General features: G+C 41.2%; 1 protein-coding gene across 2 annotated transcripts in view; it reads left to right on the top strand.

Annotated features, from left to right (window-relative positions):
• The window catches only part of fsd1l (fibronectin type III and SPRY domain containing 1-like), a 66,059-nt gene that overhangs the window by 2,395 nt on the left and 40,389 nt on the right, over nt 1-23,275 (top strand). For both annotated transcript variants that reach the window (XM_059970048.1, XM_059970047.1), the window contains exons 2-4: nt 11,723-11,818; nt 13,920-14,051; nt 15,985-16,086. In XM_059970048.1, the coding sequence (XP_059826031.1) occupies nt 11,723-11,818; nt 13,920-14,051; nt 15,985-16,086 (330 nt within the window). The remainder of the gene's footprint in view (nt 1-11,722; nt 11,819-13,919; nt 14,052-15,984; nt 16,087-23,275) is intronic.

Raw genomic sequence — 23,275 nt, 5'->3', positions numbered from 1 at the left:
TAATCTTTTAGTGTCTTTTCTTGAAGAGGTAACCAGAAATGCAGATGAAGGTAGGGCAATAGATTATCTATTTGGACTTTAGCAATGCCTCTTACAAGTTTCTCATATGGTAGGCCGTTCTGGAAAGGTAGGTAACATGGAAAACAAGTGTATTCAAAATTGGCTTGGAGGTAGGAAACAGGCCTGTGTTTCAAGGTTAGTGCTCAATGCCAGGTAGGTGACTAGTGATATGCCACACGGGTCTTTGTTGGGACCCTTGTTATTTGTAATATAAATAAGTTGGATGTAAATGCACAAGGCTTGATCAGTAAGTTTGAGTGTGACACAGAATTAGAAGGTGTTACTGAAAGTGAAGATTATTGTAGATTACAGGGGATCTTGAGCAGTTAGAATTCAGGAATGACCAATGGATTTCAATACTGATATGTGTGAGGTGATGCATTTTGGAAAATCAAACTAGTGTGGAATTTGTACTATGAATGGTACAGCATGAGAGAGAGTAGTGGAATAAAGTGGCCTAGAACTGCATATTTTGAATGTGGCATTACAGATGAGCAGATGGTGGGAAATGTAATTAGCATGCCAGTCTTTATCAGTCAGGGCATTAAACTGGATTTGATGATTTTGCAGTACAAGCTGTTGGTTGGGCTATACGTGGAGTATTGTGTACAGTTTTGGTCATTCTGCTACAGGAAGGATGTGGTTAAACTGGAAAGAATGCAGAAAAGATCTACAAGGACATAAGCAGGACTGGAGGACCTGAGTTATAGAGAGAGGTTAGCCAGGATAGGTCTTAATTTCTTGCAACATCAGAGAATGAGGGGTGACCGTGTAGAAATGATGAAATTATTGAGAGCCATAGATAAGATGGTTGCTAATCTGCCTTCCCCAGGTAGGGGAGTTCAAAACTAGTACATTTTCCTTAATGGTAGCAATGAGAGGAGGGCATGTTCTGGGTCATTTTTTTTAATACTTTATTTTCAAAATTTTCATAAAACAGTATCAACAAGAACATATAAGCTCAGACATGTATGAAAATAAAATGAGCAGAAAAAAGGACGTAATATTAGAGGGATGCCTGTTATACAAAGTGCTCAACATTAAGTCTCAAATGAGGGCTGTGAAAGATTAGCGGGGGGGGAAATTGTTCATCTGCCCCTGGTCTCATCTAGGTAGGCAAGAAATGGATCCCAGATAGCCGAAAATTTTTTAATTGAGTTGATTCTCAAGAACCTGAGTCTCTCCATCTGAATGACTGAGATCATGTCAGCCATCCGTCTCTGGAAAGAAGGGGGAGAGGGTGATTTCCATTCCCTCAGGATGTCTTTTAGCAACAGTCATCCCTAGCATCAGAGACTGTTGGTTGACTGTAGGGAAGCGTAGAGTGGATTGCGAACAGCCAAAGATGGTGAGACCAGCTTCCAAGGGGAACGATCTTTTACAGGCCTTTGAGTACCAGTCCAATATTTTGGACCAAAATTCAGTCAGTGAAGGGCAAAACCAAAAGTGTGTGACAATGTGCCCTCCGTTCCTTGACATCTATCACACATTGGTGAGACAAAAGGATAAATCTTGCGCAACCTGAGTTTAGAATAGTGAAGACGATGGACAACTTTGAACTGAATCAGTTGATGACTACTGTTAACAGAGCAGGCCCGTATCATAAGACAAACTCTTGTCCAAGGCAACTTCAGATAGTTCAATGCCCAATTCCTCTCTCCAAGCCTCCCTGATCTTTGCAGTGGAGGCTATAGTACAACCATCAAATAAACGTATAAACTTAGAAATGAGATGCCTGGAGTCAGGAGGGTTCTTTAAGATATCAAAAAATATCTGCTTCCCTGGAAGGATTTCAAAATTACAAATCTTGGATTGGACGTAGTGTCTAATTTATAAGTAATGAAATGAGGCAGTGTGTGTGTGAAGTGTGAGTGAGGCAGCTCAAATTTCTCTTTCAGCAGACTACATGTTGCAAACCATCCCTCTATATACAGGTCTTCAATAGAAACTAGAGCCTTCTCCATCCAGGCATGGTAGGTTTTGTCTGACCATGCGGGTAGAAGGGAATGGTTGAAACAGATTGGTGTTTGTACAGAGGTCTCTGGTAGATTCAGAACGCTCCTAATCTGGTTTAAAGCTCTGATGGAGTTTTTCGAAACAAAACTTAGACTTATTGAAGTCCCAGACTTTTCTACCTTAGAGAACAGCATGGCTGGCAAGGAGGAAACAGAGTTAGACTCCATATATAGCCACAAGGGAGTCCCAGGGGCTAAGTTATCTGGAGCTCCCTGTTGCCAGAAACATTGGAGCCCTAACATTGACAGCCCAGCAATAATGTCTGAATGCAGGTAATTCCAGCCCTCCTTCAGTCTTGGGCTTTTGCAAATGAATGTGGTTCATGTAATTCCAAATGTAAGACAAAATTATGGAGTCCAATTCTTTAAAGAAGGCTGATGTGAGAAAAATGGGGAGACTTTTGACAAAGATAGAGAAACCTAGGAAGGGAAACTATTTTAGTTGAATTTATATGGCCAATCATGGACAAACATAGGGCTTTCCAACTTACTATGTTCTGTTTAAGTTTTAAGATAAATGCCGCAAAGTTTAATTTAAATATTAGTTTAGGATCTTGGGGTATTGTCAAGCCAAGATAGGTAAGGTGATCTATAACTACTTTAAATGGGACACCTTCCAAAAAACCCGGCGTGTAGACATCAGAGAGGGGCACAAAGTCACTTTTTGTCCAATTGATTTGAGTATCCCGATAGTCTGCCAAAGGAGGTGATTAAAGGGGGACTGACTTTTCTGAAATTTTAAGTACAGTATCACATAGTCAGCATATAAATTAATAAGTGTTTCAATACCTCGCACTTTCAAACCCATAATATTTGGGTGACTTCTTATTTTTAGGGCAAGGGGCACTACTGTGACTGCAAATAGGGCTGGCGAGAGAGGGCAACCCTGCTGAACTGAATGGTATAGGGGAAACCTAGTTGAATTGTCGCCATTGGTTATGATAGAACACAATGGGCTAGCGTATATCAGTTTTACCCAGGATATAAATGATTCGCCAAACCCAAATCTATATAACGACTCAAACATGTAAGCCCACTGAATCTGGTCAAAAGCCTTCTGTGCATCAAGGGATAAGATTGCTGCTCCACTGGCTTTCCCATGATCAGCAAACATAGTATTAAGGAGGCGTCTGACATTGGAAAAGGAAAACCTGCCCGGGATGAATCCTGTCTGATTAGGATGAATGATAGATGACAAGTGCTTATTTAGCCGGTTAGACAGCATTTTAGTGATTACTTTTCTGTCGAAGTTCTGAAGTGCAATGGGCCTGTAGCTGACCGGGTCTGTTTCCTCTTTACCTTTCTTAAGAAATGTTAGCCTCGTACAATGTTTTGTCTCTCTTAGAGCAAGATGTCATTCTGAGGAGGAATGGGGCGAGGATATCACAGAATTTCTTATAAAATTTGCAGCCTAATCCATCTGGCCTCGCTGCCTTGCCAGACGGAAATGACTTAATGGTAGAGGTTATTTCTTTCAATGTGAAGTCAGAATCTGGGTCCTCTCTGGGCAGTGTTACTGAGTTTCGGCATTACAAGAGAGTGAAAGAAGTAATTCAAGTCAGATTGAGTGGTGTCGCATTTAGTGGTGTAGAGTTCTCTGTAAAATTCTTTAAAACAGTCATTTACCTCCTTAGGGTTAGTCAACAGGGTGCCCGCCCTCGATCTAATGCAGTGGATTGACTTTGAAGCCTGTGCGCCCCAAGTTGCCGCACCAGGAGTCCCCTAGGCTTGTCCCCCATTTCGAAATTTTAAGAGGAGTTTGTATACTTGTCTGCCCAAGATGCAATTGTACTGATATTTAAGCTTCATTATCTTATTATAGTCTTCAGAGGATTTTGAGGCCTGGTATGTCGCTTCGAGGGTTGGGAGAGTATTCGCAATCTCTAATAATCGCCCTTCTCTCTCCCTCTTAACAGCAGATTGATATGAAATTATATACCCATGAATTACAACTTTTAATGTCTCCCAGAGTGTGGGATCTGACACTTCGGCATTATCGTTAATTTCTATGAAATCTTTTAATCTGGTGGTGATGTTTTTTATAAATTTCTTATCAGTGAGAAGGGAAGGGTTAAAACACCAGGAGTATATTCGTTTGTGAAGGGAGAAATATAGTGACATTGTCAAAGGGCTATGGTCAGAAGTTAATATATTATCATGTTTTGTATTGGTGACATGAGAAATTAAATGAGAGTCAACCAAAAAATAGTCTATTCTATAGGATTTGTGTACATGCGAATAATAAGAATAGTCCTTGTCGCTGGGATGTTAAACTCGCCAGATATCTACTAAATTCCTAGATTTAATCAAATGGTTTAGGACTTGCCACTGACACAATATTTGAGGGCAGGAAGACAGTCTATCTAAATATGGATCTAGGTAGCAAGTCACCACTGATTATTATATTTGAATTACCAGCATCCGGAAATAAGTCAAAAACTTTCCTAAGAAAATTTGGCTCGTCTGTGCTTGGACCTTAAATATTAAGGAAGGTTAGTGAAAACTAATTAATGGTTCCAGAGACCATGATATACCCGCCGAGAGGGTCCGTGGTCATGGAAGCGAGTTGAAATGGAATATTTTTCCTAATGAGAATAGCCACACCACGGGCATGAGAAGTAAATGGTGACTGGTAAACCTGCAATATCCAGCTAGACCTCAGTCTGTTTTGCTCAGTTACTTTGATATGAAAAATCACATCTGCGGATAGAGATTTGAGATGTATAAAATCTTTGTCCCTCTTAACAACATGACCAAGCCCCTTAACATTCCATGAGACTATTGTAATATCTTTGACCCCCCAGCTGTGTTCTACCATGAGACTTTTGCATATGAGAATAAGAGAGATTATTGCAGTTGAGCACAAACATAGTAAACAGTGCAAAATGGCTGGCAGCCTCATAAAAACACAACATTAAAAAAAGAACAAAAACATGTCTGAGTCATAAAACAAGAACAACCCACCCCACTTGTGTCTCCCTGAACTAGACACATAGTTCCCCATTTCCATCCAAAAAGGAGCTGCTGGCAGGTAACTAACATTACACAATTATCACAAGCCCCCTCTCCGAGAAAATTCATAACACAAGCTATATAATACCGTCAAACAAATGCTATTAGAGCTGGGGAGAATTATCCAATGTCCACATCTGAAGCTGGGCATTCATGACACAACTCGGAATTAACCATTGTAATAACAGACATATGTAAAACATTCTCTGCAATCAAATCCCATAGCATTGTAAAGCTACGTATAACAAGCAGGTCCCTCCCCTTATCCCAACATGTAAACCAGCACAGTGTCAATGTATCTACATCCTTTAGCATGCGTTTGTAGCGGTGTGCTACATGCAGCGCTAAAATTACGACACGGAGTTGGTAACTGCGGTCGAAGGAAAAAACTTTATTCGAAATCCTCAGCCTCACTTTTAAGCCTCCCTCAACCTGCCCCCCGTGGCGCAGAGGCTCCAAAGCTCTGTGCTCGCAAACCCCCATAGGCTGTCTAATTGTGAGCCGGTTCGGATGTGCCAGGAAATGGGTCGCCACATAACCCCCCCCCCCCAGAACCGGCGATACACCCCCCAATGTCCACAGTCTGGGCCGGAACCTGCTTGGGAGGTCAGCCTCTGCGCCGAGGTGCCGGAAACTCGGCCGGTTGCGCCAGGTCCACATGGGCCGGTTTGAGGTGGTCCACCGTGAAAATCTCCTCTTTCCCCCCAATGTCCAGAACGAACGTGGACCCGTTGTTCCGGAGCACCATAAACGGCCCCTCGTATGGCCGCTGCAGCAGTGGCTGATGCCCGCCCCTTCGTACAAACACAAACTTACAGTTCTGCAGGTCTTTGGGTACGCAGGTCGGGTTCCGCCCGTGCTGTGAAGTGGGTATAGGGGCCAGGTTACCGAGCTTCTCGCGTAGTCTGCCCAGGACTGCTGCTGGATCTTCCTCTTGCCCCCGTGGGGCTGGTAGGAACTCCCCAGGGACAACCAGGGGCGCGCCATATACCAACTCGGCCGACGAGGCGTGCAGGTCGTCCTTGGGCGCTGTGCAGATGCCGAGTAGGACCCAGGGAAGCTCGTCCGCCCAGTTGGCTCCTCGCAGGCGGGCCATGAGGGCGGACTTCAGGTGACAGTGGAAACGCTCCACTAGCCCGTTCGACTGTGGGTGGTAGGCAGTTGTGTGGTGCAGCTGAGTCCCCAAAAGGCTGGCCATAGCTGACCACAGGCTGGAGGTGAACTGGGCGCCTCTGTCGGAGATAATGTGGGCCGGTACACCAAAGCGAGATATCCAGGTGGTGTTCAGGGCTCGGGCGCAAGATTCGGAGGTGGTGTCGGTGAGCGGGACCGCCTCTGGCCTTCTTGTGAACCGGTCCATGATAGTCAGGAGGTGCCGCGCTCCGCGCGACACTGGCAAGGGGCCCACGATATCCACATGAATGTGGTCGAAACGCCAGTGGGCGGGATGGAATTGCTGCGGTGGGGCTTTGGTGTGCCGCTGCACCTTGGCCGTCTGGCAGTGCATGCACATTTTGGCCCATTCACTGACCTGTTTGCCGAGTCCGTGCCAAACGAACCTGCTGGAAACCATCCGGACAGTCGTCCGGATGGAGGGATGCGCCAAGTTATGAATGGAGTCGAAAACACGGCGCCGCCAGGCTGTCGGGACGACGGGACGGGGCTGGCCGGTGGCGACGTCACAGAGTAGGGTCCTCTCACCCGGGCCTACGGGGAGGTCCTGGAGCTGCAAACCGGAGACTGCAGTTCTGTAACTCGGAGTCTCCTCATCTGCCTGCTGTGCCTCTGCCAGTGCCTCAAAGTCTACCCCTTGGGAAAGGGCATGAACGGTAGGGCGAGATCCAGGTGATCCAAGGCTGAGTGGAGAGACAATGAGACTGCATCCACTGTAGACCTATTGTGGTGATAGGTAAATTGCAGCAGGTCCAGGGTGTTGGTTAGGCAGGAACTGATTCTAGCCATGAGCAGCCTCTCAAAGCACTTCATAATAGTACAGGCAGTCCACTGGTTATGAACGAGTTCCGTTCCTGAGTCCGTCTTTAAGTCAGATTTGTACGCAAGTCGAAACAAGTACATCCGATATTATTTAGTGTCAGTTAGTCAAACTTTGTCTTAGTATATAGTATATATTTCACCTTTCTATGCATATAAAACACTTAAGAAACGTATGTATTCCAATAATTAAACCACTGTGTTGCTTAGTAATAATTGTAGCTTTCACTGGGGCAGGGCCTTTCAAATGCTTCATTATTCTGGCTTTATCTGTTATCCTTTAAAATTGTTCCAATCGTTGACCGACTGTAGCCTAACGCTTTTCCAATGATCGATGATGTTTCACCTCTTTCCAAACGCTTTATTATTTCCACTTTATTTTCAATTGTGATTGCTTCCCGTCAATGGAACAGAATCAATGCGGGCAGCGGGTCCCGAGCTGAGTCCTAAGGACCACCACACTGAATTCCCCGGGTCCTAAACTCCACTGCACTGAGACAGGTTAAATGGGACAAGTGGGGGCTGTGTTGGGTTTGGGTATTTGATCCTCCACAATATTCTGCGTGGAAATTTAAACTGGAGGTAGCAGTGTTCTTTTACAAGATCAAGTTGTGAACTGGACATCAATCCGGCACGGATGGTACGGGAGTCACTGGATTGACATCAACCCAGCACGGGAGCAGTCTGTCACTGGATCAAACTCAGGAACTTCAGTTCTCCAGCCCGGCGCTGCACTGCCAGCTGATCGGAACGGGGGGGGGGGGGGGGGCGGGGGCGTCAGGGTGAATCAGCCAAATACAAAGTTACACACTCAACATAGTGTCAATGGCAAAAACTTAAAATGGCGGACGGCATTCTCCTTCCTTGGTTCGTAAGTACAAGTTGTCCATAAGTCGGATGTTCGTAACTCGGGGACTACCTGTAGATGTGAATGCCACTGGGCAATACTCTTTGAGGCAGCTCATGCTGCTCTTGGGCATTGGGATGATTGTCGTCCCTTTGAAGTAGGTGGGAATCTTCAACTGCAGCATTGAGAGATTGAACACGTCCTTGAACACTACTGTCAGCTTGCTGGCATAGCTTTTCAGAACCCTGCGAAGTCTGAGTCCTTGCAAGGCTTCACTTAAAAAGTGTTCTGACATCAGCCTCTGAGACAGAGATCACTGAATCATCAGCTGCCATAGGGATTCACACATATAGTTTTATTTTCCCTATCAAGGCTTGCATAAAAGGCGTTGAACTCTTCTGAAACTGTATCATCACAGCTTTTAAGTGTTAGGTTTCGCTTTGTAGGAAGCAATGTCCTGCAAACCCTGCCAGAGTTGACGTGCATCCAATTCTGCCTATAACCTCAATTGGAATTGTTTTCTCGCTCTTAAAATAGCCTCCTGTTGGTCATACCTGGACTACTGGTATAATTCTAGATCACTGGTCTTGAATGCCACAGATCTAGCCCTCAATAGACTATGAATCTTCTGGTTCATCCACAGGATTTGGTTTGGGTATATCCGGTATGTTCTTAAAGGCACATAGTAATCTACACATGAAGATTAGTGTTGGTGATGACTGGTATATTCATTCAGATTTGAAGATAAATTCCTGAGTATTGTACTGTCCATGGACTCAAAGCAATCCTGTAAGAACCTCTCTGCCTCCCTTGACCATACCTTTGTCCTCACCACTGGTGCTGTGGTCTTCATTCTCTGCCTATATGCTAAGAGTAGAAGCACAGCCAGGTGATCGGATTTTCCATTGTGTGGGCATGAGGTAGCACAGTAAACATTGTTGGTGGTGGTAAAACAGTTATCAAGTGTATTGTCTCCTCTGGTTCCATAGGTGATATGTTGGTGGTAGTTGTTCAGAGACTTCTTCAAGCTGACGTGATTGAAATCCCATGCATTGATAGGGAAGGCTTCAGGGTGTGTTGTTTCGTACCTGCTGACTACAGCGCTGAGCTTCACCACTGCCTGCCTGAAGTTGGCCTGAGGTGGAGTATGCACTGCTACCAGGATAATGGCAGAAAACACCCTCGGCAGATAAGAGGGCGGCATTTAACCACTAGATGTTCCAGATCGGGTGAGCAGGACTGAGACAGAAGTGTGCACTATGATGAGTTAGTCATAAAGCAGATACTACCTCTGGTCCATCCCGAGTAAAACCCCATCTACCCAGAGCATTGTCACAGGGAAGCAGCATCTATCATCAAAACCATGCTCTTTTCTCACTGCTGCCATCAGGAAGAAGGTATAGGAGCCTCAGGATCAACACTACCAGCTTCAGGATCAGTTATTATCCCTCAACCATCAGGCTCTTGAACCAGTGGGGATAACTTCACTCGCCCAATTATTGAACTGTTCCCTCAACCTGTGAACTCGCTTTCAAGGACTCTTCAACTCATGCTCTTTATTTGTTGCTTGCTTGCTTATTTATTTATTTTCCTTTTCTTTATTTACACAGGTTGTCTTTTGCACATTGGTTGTTTGTCCATCCCATTGGGTGCAGTCTTTCACTGATACTAGTATGTTTCTTGGATTTACTGAGTAGGCCTGTAAGAAAACTAATCTCAGGGTTGTATATGGTGACATATACTGTATGTACTTTGATAGTAAATTGACTTTGAACTTTGAAATTCAATGCTAGAGTTAGTGAGGGTCAGGGATATGTCAAATTTCTTTTCTTGAGGAAGTAGAGGCACTGTTGAACTTTCTTGGCCATGATGTCTAGTCTAGTCAAGTCACTTTACCTTCTATGTGGTTGTTCCAGGGCAGGCTGTTTTCCAGTAGTGATGTACACTCCAAGGAAACTTGAAGCTCTCAATCCTCTTGCCCTCAGCTTACTTGATGCAAACTGACATGTGCGTTGCCCCCCCCCCATTCCTGAAATAAATGACTAGCTCTTTTGTTCTGCTGACATTGAGGAAAAGGTTATTGTTGACATGATGTCATAATTCCCTAAAAGTGGCGTCACAGGTAGATCAGGTCGTGAAGAGAGCTTTTGGTACATTGGCCTTTATAAATCAAAGTATTGAGTGTAAGAGTTGGAATCTTATAGTGGGGTTGGCAAATTGTGGTGGGATGAGTTTGTCTGCAAGGGTGAAGATGTGTTCCATGACCAACCTCTCAAAACACTTCATGATGTGGAATGGTGAGGCCGAATCTGGAGTATTGTGTGCAGTTTTGGTCACTGAATTACAGGAAGGATATTAATAAGATTGAAAGAGTGCAGAGAAGGTTTATAAGGATGTTGCAGGGACTTGAGAAACTGAGTTACAGAGAATGGGTGAATAGGTTAGGACTTTATTCCCTAGAGCGTAGAAGAATGAGGGGAGATTTGATAGAGGTATATAAAATTATGATGGGTATAGATAATGAATGCAAGCAGGCTTTTTCCACTGAGGCTAGGGGAGAAAAAAAACAGAGGACATGGGTTAAGGGTGAAGGGGAAAAAGTTTAAAGGGAACGTTGTGGTGGGGGGGGCTTCTTCACACAGAGTGGTGGGAGTGTGGAATGAGCTGCCAGATGAAGTGGTAAATGCGGGCTCACTTTTAACATTTAAGAAAAACTTGGACAGGTACATGGATGAGAGGTGTATGGAGGGATATGGTCCAGATGCAACTCAGTGGAACTAGACTGAAAAATCTTTTGGCACAGCAAAGAAAGGCCAAAAGGCCTGTTTCTGTGCTGTAATGTTCTATGTCACTATGCTCTCTACCTGTACTCTGTTCGTTATTTGAGATTTAACCCTCTTGTGGTGATATCATCTGCAAACTTATAGATGAAGTTGGAGAATCTGACTGTAGTCATGAGTGTATAGTAACAAAAGTAGGGGACTGAGGATGCAGCCTTGTAGGGAACCAGTGCATCGTAAGTGTAGAAGTTTAGAGATGTTTGTTTGGAATTACAGTATTGAAGACAGAGCTGAAGTCAATAATCAATTGTCTGACATAGATGTCTTTATTAATCCGGATGCTTCAGGGATGTGTAGAGCCAGAATGATGGTGGCCATTCCAGACCTGTTTTGGTGGTTGGCAAATTGTGGTGGGATGAGTTTGTCTGCAAGGGTGAAGATGTGTTCCATAACCAACCTCTCAAAACACTTCATGATGTGGATGTCAGAGGCACCAGGCACGTTACCATGTTTTTCCTAAGTGCTGGGTTGTAATGTTAAAACTTAACATCTAACATCTAAGGAATCTAAGATTGAAGCCAGGAGAAGTTAAAAATCTCTGCAAATACTTCACCAGCTGATCTGTGCAGGATCTAAGGGCACAGCCAGAAACTCCATCCAGGGCAGTGCTTTCTGCATTTTCACCTTCCGGAAGACTGATCTTGTGTTTGCAATAGTGATTGGGTTCAGGGGCATTGGAGACTGTCATGATGGGTGTAGTACAACTCAAGTATAAAGTGAAGCACTCAAGAGCACTCAACATTACAAAATGTTGTGCAGTGTGCTATGTTTCATATAGTAGCAAGAGCATTCTGTATTAAGCAGATTCCTATTTAACTTAGTCACTAATACTAAATGATAGACAAAAAACACTCGGAACATGTAATTAATACATTTTTTAACATCAAATGCAATGTCACTATATTAGTGCACATAGTTACATTAGGCAGCTAATTTTTATTTTACTCTAATTACAGGAAGAATTGCAAAGGATAATCTCAACACTGGCAAACAAAGATGATGAAATACAGAATTTCATTGAAACATTGAACCACACTTTAAAAAATGTACAGGTAAAGCTCAGACATGTGGACGATTTAATTTGTTTCTGAAACGTGCACTAACCAAACCCTGTGGACTTACCTGCTGTCTTTTATTTCTTCAGTTTGATTGGTTATATAAAAAGTTTTGTTAATTGCTAGTAGTGTCTTCATATTGTCTTGCTCTGAGTGCAACTCAAAAAAATGAGAGCAGTATGCAATGGTAGCCTCAAATTTTTAGGACCCCTGCTGTCAAAACCATAGGGCAAAATATCAAAGTTCACAGAGAAATTTTGAAATTATGGTTTAGATTGCCATGGGCAAATATGGCATAAAGAATTTCATTCTGGGGATTTGATACAGTGGAATGAGCACCTCAGAGGATGAAGTTAATGGCCTGGAAAACAATGGCTTCTACGTATGGAGCTGTGTTCAGGCATGAGGAAGTGTACCGGTTGGTTTGCCAAAGAGCAACAGTTTACCCTTTAACGGTAAGTTTAATTGTTTAAAAGCAATAAAAAATGCATTTATTGGAAATCCAAAATTTAAAAAAAATTAAAATTACTCAAAAGATCAGAGATTTCTAGAGAGGCAGAGACATATTTCACTAAAGCTGGGGAAAGTAAGAAAATAAATATTTTAATATGCTGGGAAGGAATTGGGTGTTGAGAACAGGATAAATGTCTATAATAGGGCAGAAAACTAGTAGATCCAGATGATGCATTTGCTGTCTGAGTATATAATAAAGGAGAAGGAATTGTAAATAGAAGGTGGTAAATGAGAAGAGGGGAAAATAAACACCACTAGAACAGAGCTGGAGAACATTTGTTGAAAATCTCAAATAATATGCTAGAAATACTTGTCAGGTAATATCAGGAAAAACTGAGCTGACAAAGGTTGATAACATTTCATTATAATTGGTAATTCTACCTGGCTGATAACACTAGTTGTCTAATTAAATTGTTGGATTCATTGAATACCAAGGGCTGCAATACAGCTGGATGAAATATGAGAAGGAACTAGGGAAACTATCCTCCCTATGGTGGGCAAAAAGCAAAAGAGTAGGGAATGGTAAGATGTGATTAAGAGCTCACAGTTATAAGAGAGCTAGCTCTTCCTGTGGTTCAAGGAGGAGAAGGACATATTGCAGCTACCAGAGGAAAGTCTCGGTATCAGTGGCTTCCAGGAGGATGCAAGAAATAAGAGAGTAGACTGGTATTCATACAGGAACCAGGTTAGCAGGATGTATAGTGCAGTTATTTGCAGACTTGTATTGGATATTTACTGCAAATATCCATTATAAACCTGTTGTAAACTCCTGGTTTAAAATCTGTCCAACTTTTCCTTTTTCAGTTATTTTTTCACAAATCTTTGTGTAAGCGAAGTAGTGTATAGTTGGTAATCTCTGTGATCTTCCTTTGTAATTTTGAGACCTTTCATGTCCTTTCTGAAATCCTATAGCTAGAGCAATCCACAGACTTGAGCTCAGGTACAGCCAATGATTTACAAAATTCTAGAATGATATTTTTAGTTCTTTTATTGCTCCTGAATTTAAAAACCAAGTACTTATGCTTACTAATTATGTACTTCAAAGAACTTTGCCTGTATTTTTAAATGTTTCTTAATTACTTAAAACTATCATAGTAATGTCTTTAAATTTAAAAATAAAATTTCTCAAGTTGGGTAGATCTATGAAGAGGAGCTCATTAATATTTCAGATTAAAGACTTGGATTATAAACTCCTTTAAAGACATTATAGTAATGTTAATAGTTTCTAACAAGGTGTTATATTGTCTGCTTTACTATAGATATCAAACAGAATTTTTTAATGCACAGCTTGTCATGTGAAAGCTGAATTCCTAACTGGTGTTCTCATTATGTGGATTCTGTATTCCAGGCAGTGCGTTTAGCATGTGCAATTGATTATATTTCATCTGCTACTGCTAGGCTTTCTAACTTTTTAAATGATTATTCACCTACGTTTTAGACCTTTAGTGCTAGATAGATACCAGAAGTGCTACGTTTCAAAAAAATTTACTCAGTCTTCCCATTTCTATAATACTCAAAAATATTGCAACTTGTCTATTTACTATATAATTAAGATTTGATGACTTATTTTCCCATTTTATGTTAGGTTAATACTGCCAAGGTTTTGTTAGACTTAGAACAAGAATTTGGTGCTCTCCAAGCCACCCTAAATGAAATGAAGGACAGTATGACTAACAAAATTAAACAAGAACAAGCATACAAGAGTCAGGAACTCCAGGTAGGAGCCGTGGTTCATATTGAAGTTTCCATTTGTGTTTTGCCCAGTTTGTTGTAATTAACTGCAAGAATGAAATTTGTTTTCTGTGTATGTAGTTAAATATTTTACCTTTTCTTGTACCTTCATTGTTACCTGAACAGGCTGTTAATTCAGAAATTATATCATGTTGCCCTTAATTTAGCTGCTCTTAGGATTGGAAGTTGCATATCTAAGTTCACATTTTCTTTGTAAACTACTAACAACCTTCATGAGTTTGCCACTTAATTGGTGGAAGGATCTCCCCATCTCCCAAGCTATCTGTTCATCTGTCCAACCAAGCAACTCTGGCAGTATCAGGGACCATCTGATGGTTTCATTCTGACCTGTTCTATTTTTTTAATTGGACTTTTTCATATGTGTACAGGCAAGTCCAGTATATTTACTCAAAATAATAACTGCAGATGTTGGAAATCTGAAATTGAAAAGATAAATGATGGAAATGCTCAGAAGGTATAGCAGCATCTATGGAACTTGAAATGGGCCAAAGATCTGAAACTTGTCTTTGCACAGATGCTGCCAGACCTGCTGTGTTGAAAGAATTTTGTCTTTTTATTTCAGTATATAATAAAACAGGTAACCCAGCATGCCATATTGGCGGATTTTCTGAACAACTGGATATTTCTGTTAATACCACATGCCCGTAATTTAATTATCTTATAATTTTCTACAGATTCTGATAATTTTTTCAGTCAACCTGGTAATATGCAAAAATCAGAACCCTAGTGAGTCAAAAGAAAATGCAGGAGCTGAGTCTTAGTGAGGTGAAAGAGAGCACAGAAAATGTTACCTGGTGAACCGGATGCCAAATTGTCAGAATTTACAAATGACTGGAGAGTAGATTATTGGAGTTTGACTGTGATTAACCTCCATCAATTCTTGTTCCCATGCTAATAAAGAGAACAATATTTCTTAATGAAGGGTTCTGAGATGCAGCATCTTTTAGGTTTGTCATTTGTAGTCTTGAAAAATGTATTTGGTCCAGATTTAAATACTTCTCAAACATACCAGTGTTAGGGTCATTAGTATTACTTGAAATTAGACTTTCCAGTAATAACTGCAAACATGAGCCAGTTGAAATTTATGGAGTAAGGAAAATGTGAGAGTGCTTTGGAATAATGAAATATGGGGGGAACTAAGGCAATGGTAAGAGTTTCAGCAGTGGATGAACTGAAATAGGATGGTTTGAAAATAGTTATTGATTGGATAACAAAGATAGAATTAATAGTAAAGCTGGTAGTTTGTGGTGAGGTCCAAGTTAAGTTTGGGCATCCTGTTATTAAGCTTGAAATTGTAAATTATCCGAGATGTTTGAATAGCAATGGATAAGCATAAATTCCAAAATCCCACTTTACTTTGTTTCTATATGATGCTGTACTCTATTTTCAGCCGACCAGTGGCTAAGCCCATGAAGTTTGATTAGCTTTCCAAGCAGTTCTGCTATCAATCCAAAGGGTTCTTCCACTTACCTTTTTGGATAACTTTGACTAATATTCATTGTATGAATCTCTGGTTAAAAAGTGAAGCCAATGAAGACTTCCCTGTGTGCTTACCTCCTTGCTGTTATAGTTAAGGTTATATCAATCTAATTAATATATCTTATTCATGAATGACCTTTTTTCTTTTAATTTTGTATAAGAGCGTAATTTCAAATGAAAGTAACTTTGTTTTCAGAATTACATGAATAGTTCATAAAAGATGTGCCTACTTAGTTTAACAATTTGTTTGATGAATTTTTTTGTGTTTATATCCACTGCTGAAATTCAAAACTCGTGTTTGAATGAGGTGTGAAATTTATCAAGCTCTCTTGGGTAGAAAAAATGTAACTTTACATTGTGATATGTAGTCTAATTGAGCATGGATGTCTAATTCCTGTTGATCATTTTTTTGACTTCAGAACGAACTGACTATATGCAACAATGCATTGGAAGGTTCGGAGGAGCTGTTGGAATATGCAAATAGGACCCTGAGTACAAATGACACTGAAGCTTTCACTAAGGTATGGGTTTGCCTATTTGTGAAAATGAATGGGAACATACTGAATGTTATCAAAAGTTTTTTTAAAAAGATTTTTTTTATTGAAGTGGAATTTTTTTAAGGTCAGTTAAAGAGTGTCCAGTTCAATATGTCAAAGCTTTCTTCGGCAAACCACATGGTATGTAATTATATCTACCCAGGATCAAAACTCCTGATAAATTTCCACCTTGCCCTTTTCAAAGGTGATAACTGATCACATTGATCCATTTTAGGTCTCTGAATATCTGGAAAGTCCGATCCTGCTTGTAGTTAACCATATAGTGCATCACTTGGTTTGGTTTACAACCTGGAAAGTTAGTGGTAAACCTAATATATGTCTGGATGAGGTAAACCATTTCACTAAGGACTGCTCTTGTGTAATTACTTGTGATTTGCATGAGTGACAGAAATTGATTATTTTCTGTCTCTGGCCCCAGCCTGACAACTTGTGTTTTATCCCCAACTGATCTAACCCAGTGACATTTGTAAAATATGGAATCTGAGCAGCAGCATTGTCAGGCACAGGCAATGTTACTCTTCCAAGTGCTCTGAGGGTCTGAGTAGATATTGTCTTTTGATTGTGCCAATGAGGCAAACTTAAAACCTATGTCCAGATTTGGGTAGTGTTTCCTTGGACTACATTCCCTTTCCAAGAATCCCTTCATGTCATAGAGGTAAATTTGAAAGATTACACTTATCCACTCCCCAGCTGGGTGACTAATTAACTGTTGCTACTGACCTGGATAAAGTATTGAAGAAAACTGAGATCTAGTCCGACCAAATATGACATGTCATTAGAGTCCATTCTGTGGATTGGCAATTCTGGTCAGGTAGTTAATCTATAATCAACAAATAGCGAAGGATTCAGGAGGGTGTATGCAATTGGAGCAGAAGTGACCTTGGGGATAGCTATATTCAGTCTATTGTGTGGGTTTTATTTTGTATTGGCTTGGAAGGTAAACATTTTTTTTAAAGAAAAGCACATTGAAGTACTAATGTCAATGTTTTGTGGCACATTGCAGATACAATAATGACATGCTTTCACATTGACTTGAAATTCTGTGATTACTTTGATCAAACATTGCAATAGCAAACAGCCTTTTACCTGGTAACCCTTAAATTTCAGTTCCATAATAATGCAAATTCTGTGCTAACTTTTCTGCCTTTAACAGATGAGTATGCCTGCTTTCTTGTGGGTTTCTCATATGTAAATGATTGTCCCTTAACAGAGCAAATAAAATATTTGGGCCATGAGTGCTCTGTTAACTTAGATCAGATGTTGTTAATGGCTTAGAAATGTGCTGCAAATCATGTATCCAAAACCTACATTTTCCTATCTATAATTAATTAAAAGTGAAGAAACATTATAAAAGCATGTTAGAATCTGTCCTTAACAAAGCTGTTAAATATGCTGTGCAAACATATTGGAGAGTGTGTGTCTGTCTTGGGGTGAGGAAATTGAAAGGACTGAGATAGATATTGGGTCAGTGAAAAAGGAGACTGTAGTGGTAATTAATAGTGTTATTCCTATGGCACCCAGTTAGCCCTCCCACATGGGAGGATTTCACGTACTGTACAAGTGGGGTTGTCAATAAAGTTCAGTTGAATGACCTGCAAGGCTGGCATCCTGGTGTGCTCTGTATTATCCCTCAATAACAAACAACATGGTGTCAGAAGTCAGAACACAAGAGGTTAATGTTCTGTGGTTTTAAGCTTTCTTGATGTCAAAATAAAGATAGTTCATCCCACGATTCTCTGGCCTCATATTTTTGGAGCCTTTTTCTAAACAGATAAAGAGTACATTACCTGAAGTAGAAAAATTTGATTCTCAATAGCTTCCAGTGAATTAAACAAGCTTTAAAGGCTGCAGGTTCAGTTAAGCACGTGGTTTATATTGCCGCTAAATGGTGAATACCTGGTTTAAATAAAAATCCCTTAAGCTTTAAACGTTTGCACAAGATGTTTGCAAAAGTAAGAAAGCAGGCAGAATTGGTTAAGGAGAATGTTGTAGTGCTGAGAGAGGACGTCTTAGAATGATCAAGGGTCCAAATTCATCCATTAGAAAAGCAACCACAAAATAGCGGAGAGGCTCAGTAGGTCAGGCAGAATCCATGGAAAGAAATGGACCGTCAACGTATGACAGAAAATGGATTGTTTCCTCCACATGTGCTGTTTGACCTGCTGAGTTCCTCCATCATTTTGTGTGTTGCTCCAGGTTCCAGCGTAGCCTCTTGTGTCTCTATTCTATTGACCTATCAATCACAGGGAATGATATTAAGGAAGGTAAAAATAAATTTGTTGGGTAAAAGCTAAAGAATAGTGATAACGAGAGTTAGTGATACGAATGTTCAATGTACAAATTTTTGCTAAAACATTGATTCTTTAATGTATGTATCTTCTACTAAGTACTTCCACAATGAATAATCTTTAATGTTAGGAGGAATAGGAATATTATATTGACAAAGGGAATAAGCATTAGTTGCAAGCCAGATGGTGCACCTGTGTCAACAAGTATTGTTGACTAATGACTCCTTGGAAATGCACTGTGTTTACACAAGCCAATGGAATACACACCTTTTGGGAAAGAAAAACTGCAGCAATTGACATAATTCACTTTTGGATTCCTAATATAGGCATGTTGGATGCCCAGTTGGATATTATATATAGCTATGGTGCCTAAGAATTTTGCACATTACTGTAGTAATTTTATGTATTGTACTACTGAACTGTTGCCGCAAAAACAAAACAAATTTCATGACAGGTGAGTGATGATAAACCTGATTCTGATATGGGTATTTTGTAGACGGTGGAAAAGGGGCAGGGAGATGGAAATCATGGTTGGGATAAGTGAAAAGCAGGGCAGGAAGCACCAGAGAGACATTCTGTAATGGTCAATAATCCAGTTGTTTGGAATCAAATGACCAAATGACCTTGCCTGCTGTTTCAGGGCTGGGTGTGTCTGCACCCCCCGCCCCCCCCCGGGCAATCCATGGCAATCTCCTTCTGTCACCTGTCCCACGCCCCTCCCATGGTGCTCGACCCTTGGAATTTTTTGCTCCCGCCAGAGTTACCAACTTGCTCTCCACTCCACATTGACAAATACAGTACTGTGCAATGAGATGGCTTTCTGGAGGTTATACCTGGACTTGGTGTACCCTCTTAATCACCAGACTTGAATGCCTCTGATCTGGCTCTCAACAGATTGCAGATCTCATGGTTCATCCTGAGCTTCTAATTGGAGAACTTCAAATGATTTTTTGGGGACAACCTCATCTACAACTGTTTTAATAAAATCTGTTACAATCATGATGTATTCATTCAGATCCACAGATGAGTCCTTGAGTACAGCCCGGTCCATTGACTCAAAGCAACTCCATAGCTGCTGCTCTGCCTTCAGCTATCACCTCTTAATAATCCTAATCTCTGGAGCTTTGCTCTTTTCCTTCTCCCTGTAGGCGGGTAGGAGAAGGACAGCCAAGCATTCAGATTTATTGAAATACAGTCTGAGCATGGAACAATAGGCATTCCTTATCTTGGTATAACAGTGGTCTAGTCTTCTGACCTCGGGTGCTACAGGTTATATGCTGGTGGTAATTGGGCAGCATTTTCTTCAAAGAAGTTGGAAACTGGTGGTGTGTAAAGTGTGGTCAGGATTATGAGGGAGAACTCCCTAGGTAAATAAAGTGGGTGGCATTTGACCATTCAGTGTTCAAGGTCGGAGGAACATGAGTTTGACAAAAGCACCACCAAGAGTTTATCATGAAACACATCTCTACCTTTTGCCATTTCTGAATCAGCAATTCAGTCCATTCAGCAAATCGAGAAACCTTGTTTGACTGCTGTATCTGTAACTTTCTTTCCCTCTTCATTGAGTGATAATGTGCAAGGAAGAATCTGGATAAGAGACAGTCTTAATAATAATATCTCTAGCTGGCATTTTTTCCCCTGCCAAAGTTACTTCCTTGTTACTGCATATGACCCAGGTTCGATTCCTAATGTCTAAGAATTACTACTTTGCAGGGCATAGTGAAGCCATACCAAGAAAGCTAAAGCTATCTTCAAAGATGATAATACTAGCATGATGTATGGTTGTATGAGAGAAAATGCTTTATCAGCTCAAGAAGAGATCTGTCCATAAGAAGAAACTTGCTTTCATTGGTGCAAGCTCACAACAAAGATTCACTAGCATTACCTCTTTCTAAACATCAATGAAAACTCTGCCTCTTATTTCACTTTGCACCACTTCCATTGGCACAGCCACTGAGTTAAGAGCAGTATTAGACTCAGGCCTAGCCTACAGTATGTTAAGATCATGGCAACACTGATTGCTACCTTCACTCTGCATTCCCTTTATGTGGTTACCTTTCACCCACTTCTTTGCTACAAAGAAGTTTCTGCATCCATCAGCTTTGAGTGATAAGAGAACTAAAGACACATGGCATTAGTAGGAAGTTCCATATTGTCTATAGGAAAAGATAAACTCTTGAGTTCTGTGTTCTTGCACAAGGGTCTGTCCATCCTATCAAGACCTGTTAAGGTTATTTTGGTTTCACTTGAGTTCCTCAAAGGCTCTGTGGTCCCCATTTCTACCCTATTTTACTATTAATTACACCCTGATTTATTTGTTTCCATCGTTTTTAATTCTCGAGCTCTAAATTTTTGTTCAAAATTCTCAAGTTCTCAGTTGTAACTAGACCATAAGACAAATGAGCAGAAGTCGGCCATTTAGCCCATCGAGTCTGCTCTGCCATTTTATCATGAGCTGATCCAATCCCCCATTTAGTCCCTCTCCCCCGCAATCTCACCATAACCTTTGATGCCCTGGCTACTCAGATACCTATCAATCTCTGCCTTAAGTACACCCAATGACTTGGCCTCACTGCCACTGTGGCAACAAATTCCACAGATTCATCACCCTCTGGATAAAAAAATCTCGTCACATCTCTGTTCTGAATGGGCACTCTTTAATCCTTAAGTTATGCCCACTCATACTAGACTCCCCCAGCATGGGAAACAACTTTGCCACATCCACTCTGTCCATGCCTTTTAACATTCAAAATGTCTCTATGAGGTTCCCACCCCCATTCTTCTAAACTCCAAGGAGTACAGTCCAAGAGTGGTCAAACGTTCCTCATATGTTAACCCTCTCATTCCCAGAATCATTCTAGTGAATCTTCTGTGAACCCTCTCCAACATCAGCATATCCTTTCTTAAATAAGGAGCCCAAAACTGCACACAGTACTCCAAGTGAGGTCTTACCAGTGCCTTATAGAGCCTCAACATCACAACTCTGCTCATATATTCTATTCCTCTAGAAATTAATGCCAACATTGCACTCGCCTTCTTCACCACCAACTCAACCCGAAGGTTAACCTCAAGGGTATCCTGCACAAGGACTCCCAAGTCCCGATGCATCTCAGAACTTTGAATTCTCTCCCTATTTAAATAATAGTCTGCCCATTTATTTCTTCTACCAAAGTACGTGACCATACACTTCCCAACATTATATCTCATTTGCCACTTCTTTGCCCATTCTCTCAATCTATCCAAGTCTCTGCAGACTCTCTGTTTCTTCAGCACTACCGGCCCCTCCACCTATCTTTGTATCATCAGCAAACTTAAAGCCATCTATTCCATAATCCAAATCGTTGATATACTACATAAAAAGGAGCAGCCCCAACACGGATCCCTGTGAAACACCACTGGTAACCGGCAGCCAAACGGAATGGGATCCCTTTATTCCCACTCTCTGTTTCCTGCCAATCAACCAATGCTCTATCCACGTATGTAATTTTCCCGTAATTCCATGGGCTCTTGTTTTAGCAGCCTCATGTGTGGCACCTTGACAGAGGCCTTCTGAAAATCCAAATACACAACATCTACTGCATCTGTCTTGTCTAGCCTACTTGTAATTTCCTCAAAAAATCGCAATAGTTTTGTCAGGCAGGATTTTCCTTTAAAGAAACCATGCTGAGCTCTGCCTATCTTGTCATATGCCTCCAGGTACTCAGTAACCTCCATCATTGACAATTGACTCCAACAACTTCCCAACCACCAATGTTAAGCTAACAGGTCTATAATTTCCTTTTTGCATCCTTGTCCCCTTTTTAAATAGCGGAGTGACATTTGCAATCTTCCAGTTCTCGGGAACCATGCCAGAATCTATTGACTTTTGAAAGATCATTGCTAATGCCTCCACAATCTCCACAGCTACTTCCTTCAGAACATGAGGGTGCATTCCATCTGGTCCGGGAGATTTATCTACCTTTAGGCTATTCAGCTTCCTGAGTACTTTCTCTGTCGTAATTGTGACTGCGCACACTTCTCTTCCCTGACACCCTTGTGTGAACGGTATACTGTTGATGTTTTCCTCAGTGAAGACTGATGCAAAATACTCGTTCAGTTCCTCCACTATTTCCTTATCTCCCTTTACAATTTCTCCAGCATCATTTTCTATCGGTCCTTTATCTGCTCTCACCTGTCTTTTACTCTTTATATACTTGAAAAGCTTTTAGTATCCTCTTTGATATTATTTGCTGGCTTCCTTTCATAGTTCGTCTTTTCCCTCTTAATGACCTTCTTAATTTCCTTTTGTAAGCTTTTAAAAACTTCCCAATCCTCTGTCTTCCCACTAATTTTTGCTTCCTTGTATGCCCTCTCCTTTGCTTTTACTTAGGCTTTGACTTCTCTTGTCAGCCACGGTTGCATCCTTTTTTCATTCAAAAATTTCTTCTTTTTTGGAATATATCTGTCTTGCACCTTCCTCACTTCTCGCATAAACTCCAGCCACTGCCGCTCTGCCATCCTTCCCGCTAGTGTCCCTTTCCCGTCAACTTTAGCCAGTTCCTCTCATGCCACTGTAATTTCCTTTACTCCACTGAAATATCAACACATCGGATTTCGGCTTCTCTTTCTCAAATTTCACAGTGAACTCAATCATGTTATGATCACTGCCTTCTAAGGGTTCCTTCAGCTCAATCTCTCTAAACACCTCTGGTTCATTACACAACACCCAATCCAGTACAGCCGATCCCTTAGTGGTCTCAACAACAAGCTGTTCTAAAAAGCCATCTTGTAGACATTCTACAGATTCTCTCTCTTGAGATCCAGAGCCGACCTCATTTTCCCAATCCACTCGCATGTTAAAAATCCCCCACAATTATCATAACACT

The sequence above is a fragment of the Hypanus sabinus genome, chromosome 5 (genome assembly GCF_030144855.1).
Source record: "Hypanus sabinus isolate sHypSab1 chromosome 5, sHypSab1.hap1, whole genome shotgun sequence".
NCBI lineage: Eukaryota > Metazoa > Chordata > Chondrichthyes > Myliobatiformes > Dasyatidae > Hypanus > Hypanus sabinus.
This window is presented reverse-complemented; position numbering and strand designations above follow the sequence as displayed.